General features: G+C 39.4%; 1 protein-coding gene across 3 annotated transcripts in view; it reads right to left on the bottom strand.

Annotated features, from left to right (window-relative positions):
• The window catches only part of Cdh20 (cadherin 20), a 331255-nt gene that overhangs the window by 15574 nt on the left and 300164 nt on the right, over positions 1 to 15517 (bottom strand). For all 3 annotated transcript variants that reach the window (XM_017598871.3, XM_017598872.3, NM_001012748.1), the window contains 3 exon segments: positions 8707 to 8843; positions 4864 to 4985; positions 1055 to 1172 (listed from right to left, as the gene is read on the bottom strand). In XM_017598871.3, coding sequence (XP_017454360.1) covers positions 1055 to 1172; positions 4864 to 4985; positions 8707 to 8843 — 377 coding nt within the window.

The raw sequence follows: 15517 nt of genomic DNA, 5'->3' as shown, positions 1-15517 counted from the left end.
AGGACACCCAAATCATGTTGATGGCTGCAGAATTAAGAAAATCCTTCATCTGACAGTTAAATGCTTGGTTTCAATTATTCTGACCTTTCCAAGGAAATCTGGCTGGAAAATGTAAGTCCCTCTTTCCCCATTTGAACCTCATGAATAAGCCACGACTCTGAAACCCTCTGCCAATCAGTGTTCGTTGGTGAGGTCCTAGCAGTCTAATTGCAGCAGAAATGTAGTGCAGAACGAGCAGTTCTTGCAATGGGAACCCCGCCTGAGTAGCTTTCTGAGCTACAAAGCTGTTTGAAGCAGTGTGACTGTGGATGACCACAGTCTCAGCACTCTGGAGCCTTAGGAAGGAGTATCGTTCATTCCAGGCCAGTGCAGGTTACTTTGCCAGATCTTGTAGCTATAGAAAAAGTGTTTGAGTTCTGTGAATACTATCGTGTTCTTGTATTTGCACTTTGATGCTGCTGGGGCTACTATTGCTGCTGCTGCTGCTGCTGCTGCTGCTGCTGCTCCTGCTGCTCCTGCTGCTGCTGCTGCTGCTGCTGCTGCTGCTCCTGCTGCTGCTGCTGCTGCTCCTGCTGCTGCTGCTGCTGCTGCTGCTGTTATCACCCTTTCGCTTAGGTGTACCTTTTTTGCTATGGGAGATTTTTAACCCCCCACACCCCACTTTTACTGGTTTTTACATCTTTGATTAGAAATGTTCCTTCGCTTTGTTCTCTTTCTCGAGGACACTTTTTTCCCTTAGGCTGTTTCTGTTTTATAGAACATGTAAACGTACTTGCTCTGAATTGGACTGAGGGAAGGAGATCTGTGAACAGCGTCTGTCACAGATGGAGCATCAATAAATGTTTGTCAGCTGAGGAATGGAAGCTGTAGAGACAGCAGAGGGCACTCTTCGTCTTTAATGCAACGTAACGAAACTTGGTAGACTACAAATTCCATTAACATTCTCCCTGTTATTAAAAAACCTGAAAATGTGGCACTGTTTACATGGCGTAGTAACTCAACATGTCCATCTCGAGCAGTGGAGAAGCATCGATAGCTATGTCCGCCTGATTACCTTGGTTGTCCCTGACAGTGAAGTTGGGGTTGTTAGCAGCCTCAGGAGCCAAACTGTAGTAGAAATGTTGACCATTGTGAGGGTCATCTTGATCCACAGCACTCACTGTCTGGATCAGCTGAAGGAGGGACATGAATGAATTCAGGGTGAGTTGGATCCAAAGGAAAAGCAAAGTCCAGTGAAACCTTAAACCTAGAGTACAATAGTAAGCATTTGCCCAGTCAGATGTCCTGACACTAACCTGGAAACCCTCCATGCCTTCACAGAGCTTAGATTAACTAAGCACACTCCTGATCTTGAATATGTTAACAGGTGAAGGATAAATGTGGCCTAAATGCTTCAGTCGCATTAGTCTCACAGCTCGGCCAATTACTTTAAAGTGTTGTAACCTGAAGACAGTGACCGAGCCATGGAATGTCACAAGGTCTGCATACTCTGTATACTACCATGGAATATTGGTAGTTAAGCTGCTATCATAGAGAATCCTCTACTTACGAATAACCACTCCCTAGACAGCAACTGAAGAGGGCAGTGTTAAGCTATGGAATGTGGATTCAAGAGGCATGGGCCACAGAACAGTCATGCATTGTTAGGAGGAAGGAAGTTAGAAAAGGTGCAGTGCATAAGCCCATTAGGGTGGGAAGCAGACTGCTGTCAGAGGTATGGAGGTGTAGCTTAGCTGGGACAAAACAAACCAAACAAACAGACAAAGAAGACAGAGCTTAGTGTCAGGGAGAATAAGAGTGCTTCCCCTTGATCCCTCTGGCCAAGTTCTGTCTTTTCCAGAATATCCTTCAAAGGAATACCTTTCATGAGGTCTATGGAAACTCATGGGAAGGCATTAAAGAAAGGATGAACTAGACGGTTGGTGCATTAGTTGATAGGCTGTGGTAGGTTTGGGTATGGAAAGAGTTTTTATTAGCTTGTTTCCATTGGTGTGCTCTAACATGCTGTGCTACAGATGATCCTAATCAACTTAGGCCTGGTCCTGTAAACCTGTCATTTCTGCTGGAAATGCTGTTTTTCTTCCAGGATGGAAGTGACTATATCAAATTCAGCTTGAGGGCCCAGGTGGGCATTTAAGATTTTTACAGCATGCTAAAGATTAGAGGGCAAGGGATTTCTGTATACTGCTCAGGTGCTCAAAGGACTTGTTGTTCTGATCTTCGTCTGCCTGTCTCTTCAGGGATTACCTTTATTGTGCTAGCCACCCTACCCATACTTACCACATCCTTTCAGGGCAGCCTGCCAGCAGTGACAAACAGGTGCCTGGAGAATAAAGGTCTCATGCTCCCCTTAAACTTGGGAAAGCTCTTAGCCTAGAACATTGTGAGGATGACAATATATCTTTATTGCAGCTAGACTTTATTTTTGCTTAGTTCCTCTGCTTTTCCTTTTTATAGGTCCCCAAAACATCATATTTCAGAACTCCACCTCAGGGTAAGCCTCCTGAAATAGCTGAATGTTGAATCTGAAGGTGTACGGAATAAAGTAGTAACAAGGTTAAGGGGCCGATGAGCATGGAGATAGTCACATATGGTTCAGACTCATGCCAGTGCTACTCACAGCTGAGGCAATGTCCACCCTAGCTCCATGGACAGGCAAATCCTGTATTTTCATTTTGATTGCCAAATGTAAAGAGATGAAATGTTTTGAATAGATAATAGAGTGGAAAAATTTTAAGACAGATCGTAAAACTGCATATATTGGTGAGTTGGGACTTTGAGGGGTAGGTAGACAGTGTGGTGGGGTTCATGTTGGGAGGGCCCAGGCCAGCACTTGTCTAATATCTTGCTCAGCACTCTGCATCTGTACCCATCAGTCATGCATTTCACCACTGTGTGCCCTTCATCGACTGCGAGGAAGAGGAGAACACATACACACACAGAGGTGAGGTTAGGCTAAGATTAGCCTTATCTAAGGCTGAAGATGACAAATGGGATAGGCTTGTGACACTGTCCTCTAAGTCCAAGTCACAGATAATCTATTTCAAAGTCCTTCACAAAGAACCATTTGTGATGTCCTTGGAAGTGGAGGACACACATGACTCCAAAAACAGGAGTGGTGGTCAGATGTTATGCTCTCGACATAGTGTAGTTTCTGTCCCAACACCTTCACGATAGAAAGTGCTGTGTTTTAAGAAAAGAGGGGGCTTTCTCCATTTGTACTTACCATCATGGCTAAATTTAGCCTCTTTTGCCATGGCATACAATATATTTATATTAAATCTTATTTTATAATGAAACAAAATATGCCATATTGTATGTAGTAATAAAAAAGGATGGTAGAATTTTTTTTCAGAAGCTCAAAACTTGTAGTCAGAACGTTAAAAGCCTATAAGAGCTTGTCCACCCCAACCCAGCATCTTCTGTATTGTGTCTTCTGTTTGACCTTGCTTCATGTGTAACATTATGTACCGAACTGCAGGCTTGTTAATGTGGTTCTTTACAGCCATTACCATGGACCTGCCTTGTTCAACAGAGCTTTTATTGTAACTGTTATTAGGTGGATAATATCTTAGGCCTTCTTAAACCAGAAATTTAATAAATATGGAAATACAATTATCGGAGAATTGGAAAAAGCTTTTAAGAGTGATGCAGACTATTGCACCACATTATAAGAATCAGTGTTAAGGTCAGTTTGAATTTGAATCACTGCAGGGCTCTCAGCTTTCCAAAAACAAAGTCACTTTCTTTAGATAGAAGACAAAGAAACTCTGGGCTAAGGAGGTTGAAAAGTTCAAGTAAATGTTGGTTCTAGAGACACAGCTTTGTGCAGAGGGCCCTGGGCGATGGTCCAGGTGAGGGGTAAACATGAGTTCAAAGGTGTGTTGTAGTCAGAACCTGAGTTACCATCTGGGCTGAGGTGGACTTCTCAACTCCCGCGTTTTCATAATAAAATGATCTCCATCCATTTGTTCTTCCAGAATTTATAGGACCACAGTATATGCTCTGCGATGGACATTAAGACCCTTAGTGGAGGAAGGAAGCCCAGGACAGCAGAAGAAAGGAGGGTGTGGATGAGCAGGGAGAGGGGGTGCAGTGCCTGACAGATAACCCCGATATTGGCCACTGCAAATGTAGAGCTGCATGCTTCTTAGTTAAATCATTTGAATTTGAAAACCAGGTAGGTTTTAGAAACATACCTCAAAAATATGTTTCTGAAGTTTGTAGAGCTGGGGTTATTTCCATAACCATAATATTTATCCTGTTAGTCAAGTCACAAGAACTGCTAAAGCACTATTCTGACCACATCATGTAATTTGGTCTCCAAGTGGTTATCTTAACAAATAAATGACTAGAACTAGATATAAAGAAATTGGAGACTCCATCTGGTGGGGACATGTTGTTGATCATGAATTCAGCAATTAATTTTATGCTGACTTGATATAAAATAAGTCATTTGGGAAGGAGGGACCTCACTTGGGAAAATGCTTTTATAAGATTGACCTATAGCCAAGTATGTAGAATATTTTATTGATCAATGATTGATATGGTAACCAGCACACTGTTGGTACTATCATCCCTGAGGAGGTGATCCTGGATTGTATAAGAAATCAGGTCTAGCCAGTCAGGAGGAGCAAGCCAGTAAGCAGCTCTCTTCCTTATGTCTGCATTAGCTCCTGCCTCCAGTGTCTTCCACTGCTTGGGTTACTGCCTTGATTTCCCTGAGAAATGGACTATCACCTGAAAGCATAGGATGGAATAAACCCTTTCCTCCCAGATTACGTTTGGTCATGGTAGTTTGTCACAGTGATGGAAACCCTCCCTAAGACAGTTAGCTGGGACATGCCCAAGTGATCGCCTTACCTGTCCCGCTTTGGCATTTTCACAGATGAAAGCTTCATAGAATCTGGGAAACTCTGGAGCATTGTCATTCACATCTAGGACTTTGATTGTGACAGCAACACTTCCCACTTGGGAGGGGTTGTCTAAAGAGAACATAAGGAACAATGGCAGTGAAAGCCCAGCGAGGCAGAGAGACAGCTGTGTTGATCTGCCTTGTCAAGGAAGGGATTAGATATGTGGAAGTCATAACATGCTCATAGGATATGTGTTCCCTGTTGAGAATGTGACCATGCACACGCTGGGACAAGGAAGTGTCTTCTGTGCGGGTGTTTGTCACCAGGGATTAGACAGAAAAGGGCAACATTTCACTCACTGTTTTTTTTTTCTTCTTCTTCTTTCTGCTATGCTTTTGGTATTCTATTTATTTATTTTAAATGACAGTATTTTCATATAGGTGTAGGAGTAGGCATCCCTGCCACCGTCATAGGTGGAGTTAGTTCTGTCCTTTCACCTTCATGTGGACTCCAGCTCACACTGGTCAGTAAGCTTGTGAGCACTTTAACTGCCGAGCTCTCTCCCCAGCCCGTGAACTTTAATTTTAAGAGAAGCTTTTATGATTTTTATTTCTTCCGCGATGCTCTTGTTTTGTTTCCATATTTTTCCTTGTTAAGATTTGTCATGTGTGTGAGGGTTTTGCTTGCATGTCAGTGCACCATGTTTGTGCCTGGCACCTGCGGAGGTCAGAAGAGGTTGTTGGATTCTCTGCGATTGGAGTTATAGATGCCTGTGAGCCATCGTATGAATCCTGGGAATGGAACCTGGGTTCTTCACAAGAGCGACAAGTGCACTTGCTTAAACATTGATCCAACTCTCTAACCCTATGTATTTTTCTTTATTGTACAATAGTATTTTAAATGCTTTGTGTTCTTTTTCTAACATTCTTTCTCTTTTTCTTTTATTGAATCTTACTAATTCACCTTTGTCCTCATCCCCTTATTGCTTTTATTATTTTTTACTTACCTGATTAATTAAAATGCATGTGGATATGTGTCTATGTATATGCATGATGTGTGTATAATTCATATAATGCCATGCATGGTATCGTGTGCAGAGGTCACAGGGTAGTTTTGTGAACTCAGTTCTCTCCTTCCATTTTTATGTGGATTCCATAATCAAATTCTGCTTTTGTGATAAATGCATTTACTGACCAAACCGTCTTGCTAGCCTTAATCCATCTACCTTTTAAGCTTATAGATTACTCTACGCTATTTCTTCACTTGCTTGTTTTTGGTTATCGGTGATAGAGTATTTGGCTATAACCCTTTTTATTAGTACTTTTGTATGCTTTAATTTAGTCTTAGTACTACTTAGGTGGCTTATTTTCCCTCTCTTGAGTGGTATTGAAATTGAGCCTTCAAGAAAAGACTGTTTTCCAGACCCAGTAATAAACTGGAAAAGATAACTATACTAACAAATCACAAAATAGAAGCACAATTATGAAGAAGTACGTAACATGCTCTGCCAAAGATCATATCATGTTAATAACTGAATCCAGCAATATTGAAAGAAATGGTTAAAATACCACCCAGAGAATTCAGTTGACTGGTGGTTTGCAAGAGCATACAAACAAGAAGACAATGAGATAAGAAAGTCAGTTCAGAGCCTGGACAAGAAAGCCAAACAGCAAGGAAATTGAGATTTGATAACAAACACACAGCTGCAATTATTGTAAATGAAAAACAGTAAGTAAACAGCATCCTAGAAAGCATCACTTTCAACATCTGGATTAAACAGTAGAAAGAATATCGTGGGCAGACAATGAAGTTGGGGAAATACTATAATCATCTATCAACATGAAATAAATGACCACAACCACAACTTACAAGAACTCTGAGACATGGAGAAGAGAGCAATCATAGGAATTTATAGGACAGAAGGAGCTGAGATAAAATCTAAAGGCATCGGAAACCTAGCCAGTAAAATTATTGCAGAATGTTCCAAGAAATCAACATCTAAGCTCAAAGGACATTTAGAGTAGCCATGTTCAGTAAAGAACCCGTCATCGTAGTTAGGACACTGAGACAACACAGTGACAAAAATAGTGAAGACTGAAAAAGGGAATCACTAACTTCAAAAGGGCAAACCCACAGAGTAGCACCAGCCTCTCCATTAGAGACCTCAAAGCTAGGAAAGCAGAATGATTATTTGAGAATATTCACTGAAACTAAATAACTGCCACCTGAAATCACTTATGTTCCTCCAAGTTATTGTTCATTGGAATAGCGGAATGAACATAAACTAAAACGGTTTTCGACCACTAAACACACATTGCAGTAGTTGTTTCAATGAATATTCTACTTGGAAGAAAGAAATATAGTCCTGAACATGAGAGGCGAGGAGGGGTAAATGTTGTGAGATGAATAAATAGATGAGTAGATGTGAATGGGGAAGAGCCACTCATGCCCAGCACAGTAAGGCAGAAATAGGAGAGAAAAGTTAAGCAGCACTAAAAGCCAGAAAGAAAAACAGGGAAATTTTTGTAGAAGTCAGAAAACTTTTCTAAAAAGTAAATGTAAATTGCTTTAACTTTTCTATTAAAAAGTACAGACTAGCTGATTAGATAACAACACCAACATCAACAACAAAAAATAAGATGTGGCTGTTCTTTGCAAGGAACTCATCTCATAGGGAAAGGCACACAGGCTGAAAACAAAGGACGGAATTATATACCTCTAACAAGTGAAATCTGGAAGCAAATAGAAATAAACTATGCTTTAAGTATCACTAAAAGACGTAAATAGGGTCATCACAAATTAGGGGAAAGAGTGATCACTTAGGAAGATGCAACGTTTGGAGCCAGGCATGGTGGTGAATGCCTTTCCTTCCAGCATGGAGGTAATGTAGGCAGGCCGCTTCCTCGGGTTTTTACCTACCAAGGTCTAGGCTGGGCCAGCGCTACACAGTGAGATTCTGCCTCAAAAAACAACTGGAAGTATATATGCCTTGAATATTGTTGCACAGAATTTCATAAAACAGGCATTATTGGGCATAATAGGACAGAAAGATGCAGGATAAGAGCAGTGGGTGACAACAAGACACCAGTTATAGACCATCTAGATCTAAGCCTCCCCACAGATCTAATGGCATTTCTAGATATCTACATAATATTTCGCCCAACATATGTCTAATATACATGCTTTTGGCAGCACGTGGATCTTTCTCGAAAATAAAGTTAGGTTACAAAACATGTTCTAAGAAATAAAAAAAATGAGCCTAAAGTAATTTCTGCTATCAGATCACCCTGTAATAAAAACACCTAGAAATTAATGGCAAGAGAACCCATAGAAACTTGGAATTGAAATCAAACAATATACTCTTCAATAATCTTAATTGAAATCTAGAATCAAAACAAAATGGGAAATAGGAAGAGAACTTACCAGAACTTTAGTGATGCAGGAAAAGGAGTTCTAATACAGTTGCTGTTTTGTTTTTTTTGTTTTTTGTTTGTTTTTGTTATTTTTGCTAATCTGAAACTTGAAAAGAACAAAGCTATAGTTTTGTGGTTCTGCTTCTTAGAACTGGCATCACTGTTAGAAAGGCGTTCTTTTCTCTAGGCCTTCCCAGTCATACACATGTAATTTCTGACTCATATATAGAACTCTTTCACATAAAACATCTGAACTCAACGATGTACCTCAACCATAAAATGAGCTAAGGACTAAATCACACGACCATTTATTTGTAGAATGTATAATTTCAGTCTCTCCTCTGGACTGTATTGTTTGTTCCAAGGTCTAGACACTTTCACTTTCTATATCTTTACATTTTGTAACTCTGGGGAGACCAATAAATTGTGTTACTTACTCATTTCCATAGCAAGAACAGTTATATTATGCCAAGAAAACTCTTCTCTGTCTAGTGGTCTTGCAGTCATTAGAGCACCTGTTGTAATGTCAACATAGAAAAATCTTCCAGGGTCGCTGCCTCTGTCAATGGAGTATCTGCAAAGATAGGGATTGTGTACCTTATTTTCATTCGGATAAACATGAGAGCATAGCACATGGGGGAAGTGAGTATATACACGGTGGTAAAAATGGTTCAGTCTCCTCTGCACTGTGCTTGTGTGGAACACTGTGGGTCTATCATGCTTAAGAGGAACGAAAGAGCCCGTTTTACTACTTAAAATATCTTAAGATGAAATAAACAGAGCACCGAGAATCTTACTGTAGATTTAATTTACATAATAAGCAATTTATGCTATTTAATGTTTAAAACTACTCCGAGAATTTTGGAGTGCCCTCAATATCAGCCTCTAGTTATATGTGCTTGAAATGCAGCTACGTTCTCAAATGTTATTCTGAAGTTTGAAAAAGAGCAAAGCTATAGTCTTATGGTTCTGCTTCTTAGAACTGGTCTCACTGTTGGGGAAAAAAAGCTTTGTTCCAGGCCTTCTTCGTCATAAACATGTAATGATTCAACGCCTGACTGACACGGAATTTGCTAGCTGAAGGTTCCTTACATAGGATATTTTTAGTAGGATAGGCAGGTATATTTAGATTGCTGGTTGTAAATAAAGCAGAGTTTTGTACATTTGTTGGGGCTAATCTGCTGGAAGCTATCATATGACCTTCAAATTCTGAAGACCATTATAATTAGATCTTCAAGAAAACAAAGGTCGGCTTGCTCAGGCCACAAACCTTACTTGTTCCCACTGTGTGTGCCAGTCTGGACCAATGTGCATTTTATGTAGAAAAGAAAGATCTTACAGGCATTTACGTGGGACAGTCTCAAACCTCCGCAAAGGAGAAATCACATGACTCCGTTTGCTGTTGCTCTTTTGACTCTTTAGTGACTTGGTTGTGAGTAAGATCTGTGATTCGTGTTCAGTCTGACTTGGCAACCTGGTTGTCTCTGTTCACCAGTATCATCTCCTCTGCCCTCCATCTTGGGAGATGAAGGAAAGCTCCTGTGTCAGGATGTTTAAAAATAAGGGATGTTGATAATTGATCGAGTACCACCATACATCTCGTGTACACCTTGGTGAAGGTTAGCAATTTGTTATTTTTATTTAGAGATTATGTACTTTAGGATATAATATAATATTTCCCTATCTATCTTGGGGAATTAAAAAGTAGGCTAACATACATTTCATCTCATATTATTTCTTTGTGGCAAAATGTTTATAATTATTTTTCTGTAAATTTGAAATATACAGTACATAATTAGTTACTGTCGGTACAATAGATCCTTAGATCTTCCTGTGTAACTGGAACTTTGTTTCCCTCAGTCAGAAATCTCCTCTCTTTCTCCATCAGCCTTGCTGGCCCAAGCCTGTGATAACCACCATTCCCCTCCCTTTGTCTATTCAACATTTCAGATTAGACATCTAAGTAAGATCATGAGCTATTTGCCTTTCTGTGATTGGCTTATTTCACACATATAATGTTCTCTAAATTCATTCGTGTTACTGTAAATGACAGAATTTCCTTCTTTTTAAGGGCTGAGTGGTATTCTCCTGTGTATGTATAAAACACCATATTAGAAAATCCATTCATCTGTTGAAAAGCACTTAGGTTTTTTCCGTACCTCAGCTTTGTGAATAATGTGGCAGTTAACATGGAAATGAAGATGATGCTTCTACACACGGATGGTAATTCCTTTGGATATATGCCCAGAAACCGGATGGCTGGATCATATGATAGTTCTAGTGTTTTGAGTAATCACCACATTGCTTTTTAAGATGGCTGTGTTAACTGGTATCCCTTCCACAAGGTACAGTTTTCCCTTTTCTGAACATCGTTTTTTACATTTCATTTTTTGGGGAATGGTTATTCTAATGGGTGAGGCACCTTCTCATTCTGACTCATATAAGAGTGATAGAGTTTCCCATATATTTGCAGGGCTCTTGTACATATTGAAATATTGTCTGGTCAGATACTCTGACACTTCTGAAAATAAGATTATTTGTCCTGGCATTGAAATAAAACCCAAAGCCAAAGTAATCAAAGCAGTGCAGTATGGGCCTAGGAATATGCTCAAAGGAATAAGGGTAAAAGCCTAAAAACAAATGCATATATGTCAGGAGCACAAAGGTCCTTGTGCCCACAGGTCTCCAGGTGACCCAGGAATATTAATACAGGATTGTTATTTCAAAGGGAAGGACACACAACCTATTTGTCCAGAGAGGTAGGAATTGAAGGTGGTTGATTAGCCGCCTGGTAATCTGTGCTATCTGTTTGCCCAGGCCTTATCAAGCTCCCATAACCAGACTGGATGTGGCTAGTAATCTAAATGACTCTTATCTCCAGGGGTTCCCCAAGCTCCCACAACCAGGACAGAAGCAGTTAATAGACTAAAATGACCTCTACACTAATTGTATGATGGAGACCAGGCCAGAGTCTTCCTTTGGTCCTTAAATCAGCACAGGCAGCCTATGTGTAGAACCCATCTCCTTGGAAGAAATTACATGTGTCCTGAATTGAGTATTAATGTAATTATATTTCCATGTGCACTGGAGATTGTAATATAACAGTAAGCTTTCCCGCCAAATTGTACTGTTTTAAAAATACTGACCGTGAACTGTCTGATACGAGACTTCCTTAAGTCAATCTGAACTGAGTTTTCATTCTCCTCTCTGCAGTTTGCATCTCTGCTTGGATACCTGCAGGGTCTCCCTCGCATATATTTATGATCGATTCATCTGAACTTTTTTGTAAAGGTAACACTATATATATATATATATATATATATATATATATATATATATATATATATATATAGTGTGGTGAAAGAACAGACCTTGATGACTACTAGAAGAATATTATATAACATTGGTCTGGGGCATGAAATAACCCTAATGGCATAGCGGCAGAAAGAGCAAAAGTAAACAAATGAAATTAAGTGAAACTGAATATTCTACACAGCAAAGGAAACATTCAAAAGATGAAAGAAAAGCCAAGGTTTAGGGGAAGTATAAGAAGCTAGTGTGCCAAATGCACAAGTGTCCTGTTCTTCAAAGGCCAATGATTGTAATAATTGCTGTGTGTTTAATGGTTGTCATCTTGCTGTGCATTTAATACACAGCTTCTTTTCATATACGCCTATCTTTGGAAAATTATCCTTACCATCAGATGAGCAAACTGAAGATCAGGAAAATTAAGTCACTTTCAACTAAGATTTAAAACCATCTATGTGGAGTTCCAGGTGTTCTTACAGATCACTTTAAAACAGAGAACAGAGAAAATATTGAGTTCAAGATTTTAGTAAAAGTTGGCAGAAATTGCAGTGTGTTTTAAAGTTCTTGAGGTGAAAAATTGCAATTTTCTTAAGAGTTTAATTTGAATTATAAGTGCATGGATTGTGTATCTTTGTGGGTGTGTGTGTATGTGTACTGCAGCTTGTTGAGTTGTGAAATGAGTATGGTTGATTGTGACCAGCACTGAAAAAATGTGATAGAATGAAAGATCCACATGGCAAATTATCACATGTAGTGAGGGTAAATATTGATGTAAAGTTTTTAATCTATCTATCTATCTATCTATCTATCTATCTATCTATCTATCTATCTATCTATCTTCTATCTATCCATCTATCTATCTGAATGTATATGAATTTTTTTCTTCAGACGTATACATTTCTTTGGAGATTCACAATTTTCACTCAGAGAGTCCAGGTTTAAAGAGGCAGCGGATGAGTAGGAGCCAGAGACGTTGAAGTCACTTCAGTTATGAATTAAGATGAAATAACTTCTGTTATGTCTTCAATCCTAAGGAGTTTAAGGAAGCTAATTAACCTCTCTGCTTGTGATCCTGTTTAAGGAATGTTTATTATTTGCGAGACTTGGCTTAGCATATCCAATGTAGTGAGTCACCTATCCCCGTAAGAACACCACTGGCAGGCATTATGATCATTTCTGTTTTACAGATAAGAACATCTCAAGGCTTAAGAGGCTTAAGAGGGTCACACGATTGGGAATCAAATGTAGGCAGTTCTAGCTCCTTAGACATGAATTATAGAAGATTGCCCAAGGGCATAGTCTTATCTCTTCAAGATGAGACATGATAACAAATGGTTAACTTTTTAATAAAAACACTTGTGTACTTACAAGATTATTTTACAGTAAGCTCCTGAAATGTTTTTCTGGGTATACTTGTAATTTAGCCTCAAACTTCACCAGCTGCTCTAAGAGTTGAATTTTCTCTTAGGAAACAGAGTTGGCTAATGACATTCTCTTCTTTCAGCGCTCAGACACACGAAAAGCCCCACATTTGGTCCACAGAGCATAAATTGGATGGGAGCTCTCCAGGCTGTAGGTTTATTGCTGGGGTTTGGGGGAGCAGCCCATTACCAACCAGAAACCTACCCCTACCATGGCAAATGTCACAGATGGCACGGGACATGGAGAGCTAGAAATAACCAACACACAAGACCCTTGACAGCATTGCCTGGTCGACACAGCAGGAGCCTGCCGTATAGAGCTTCTCCCATCAAGTAGAATGCCCCTTCAGTTTCCCAAGCCAGGCTACAGTGAGGGGATAATGACCTTCATTTCTCTGAATGGGGCACTGGGCCAACTTCCAGGGTACAGGAGAACAAATGGAAAGTTCAGATACAGATGGAAAATGAGGAAATTGGGACCAAGTAGTGGATCCTAAAGGTGGTTTTCCTGTCTCCAACTGTTCTTACCTATTATGAACAGAATCTGTTTAGCACACACACGCAAAGCTGCCTGGAGCAGACAATATTGACATTTGTCTGCTTGGGTGAGGGGATCTCTGTCGTGAGTACGCTTACTGGAGTCCCACACTTCAGGATGCTGCAGAAAGCCTGGCTTCCAGACCAGCAGAAGCCACTTTTACTGGCTAAATGGCTTAGTGTCCTCCTCTTTTTTCTTTCTTTTTTTTCAGTATTTATCGATGATAGAGGGGATCTAAGTATTGAAGTTTTCATATGCAAATAAATAAATCTACAGGGTTTGGGGCCTTACCATCGAGGCCCTGTGTGTGTGTGTGTGTGTGTGTGTGTGTGTGTGTGTGTGTGTGTGTGTGTGTATGCACTGTTACTGATCAGTGTGACTCCTAATTAGATCTTGATTCCAGCGATTATCACAGAGAGTTATACAGTCAAAATCTTGGAGATGATATGGAAATACACTGTTCAGTTGATATTCTATTTTAGAACTTAGATGTTTCATTTACATCTGTGCTCATTTTATTTGTCTTTGCCATGAAGCTGTGTCCCCCATGGTAGCCCCACGTTACCTTCTTTGATATGAAAACTAACTGCTATATCATCAAATAATAGATATGTAATTAACAAGTCATAATCACAAAGCCTATAATCATGTTTTATCTGAAAATATGAATTTGTGATATGAATTTTTGTTTTCATTATTACAGGGGGCATTATGGTTTTACTTATGTTACCTTATAACATAAGGCTTACGATTGAAATGCAAATTTATAAAGTTTTTATAATTCAGAAATATTTGTTGTTTTTTTTTTAAATTAAAGAACTAAAGTTACTTTTAGACATTTTGATGCTTGAACATGTAATGTGTTAGCCAGAGGGAGCAGATCCCTCCCACCCCGTGTAGCTATCCCCTGGAGGAAACCATTCTTGTTAAACTCTAAAAGCACATTTTCATTAAATACAAAACGGCACCAGATGAGGGAAGCAGCCAGGTGACAGAAAAGGCATTGATAAATGGGGGTGTGTTTAAAAGGTTTTATCTGTACTAAAGCTCCAGATTCATTTTACTGCATAGCTTTCAACAATTAATGTGACAGATGGCCTCAAACAGCCTTGGAATTCTAATCATTTGTGAATCTGGCTTCAGAGGCTTGGCAGTGGCTGTGGAAGGTTGGGGTGTCAGCCTGTCAACCAGCTGTTTACACTTTGTTTCCAGAGTGAACCCGAAATAGCAAAGGCTGTAATTCTCCAGTCTTGAGGGGGAAGCATCTTGGGTGGAATCTTCAATAGCAAAACATACCTCGGAGAGACAGAGATGAAGGACTATGTGTAGTATAGAGGATTCTCTGGCCACTTTGTCTGCAATCAAAACTACTAAACTGAGGAGGTGTTTCTATGTCCGTTTTTTCTATATAAGAAATATATTGAGTGATAAATTTGATGTATGATATGTTCCTACTTTGATTGTCCATTTTATTATTTTTTGAGATCAGGGAGTCACTGTATATAACTATACAGGGTACCACTGTATAGTTGTATAGCTCTGACTAGCCTGGAACTCACTATGTAGGTCACACTTGAGGCTTTCTTTCTCTGCCTTCCAAGTGCTGTGGTCATACATATGCGCTATCAGAAACTTGGTCTTTTCCATTTGTTTTAAACATAAAAATGCTGAAAGCTAATAAAACTTGAAAGAATGTACAATGAATATATTTACAACCAAGTGATTTCAAATTACAAAAACAAGTAGTCTTTCTATATACAAGTGATAAACTCTCTGATGAAGGAAGGAGGGAGAAATTCATTCACCACCACTTAAAAATACCCAGGGCTAAAACTAACCTGAAGAAGTTAAAGATCTTTATAATGAAAACTTTGAAATAGAGAAGAAGGCACTAGAATATAAAAAAAATTCTCTACTCAGATCGATAGAATTAGTATTGTAAGAATGGCCACATGACAGAGATCTAAGATTCACTGTAAT

Source organism: Rattus norvegicus, chromosome 13, assembly GCF_036323735.1.
Source record: "Rattus norvegicus strain BN/NHsdMcwi chromosome 13, GRCr8, whole genome shotgun sequence".
NCBI classification, from domain to species: domain Eukaryota; kingdom Metazoa; phylum Chordata; class Mammalia; order Rodentia; family Muridae; genus Rattus; species Rattus norvegicus.
Note: the sequence above shows the minus strand (reverse complement) of the source record. Positions and strands in the feature narration are given on the sequence as shown.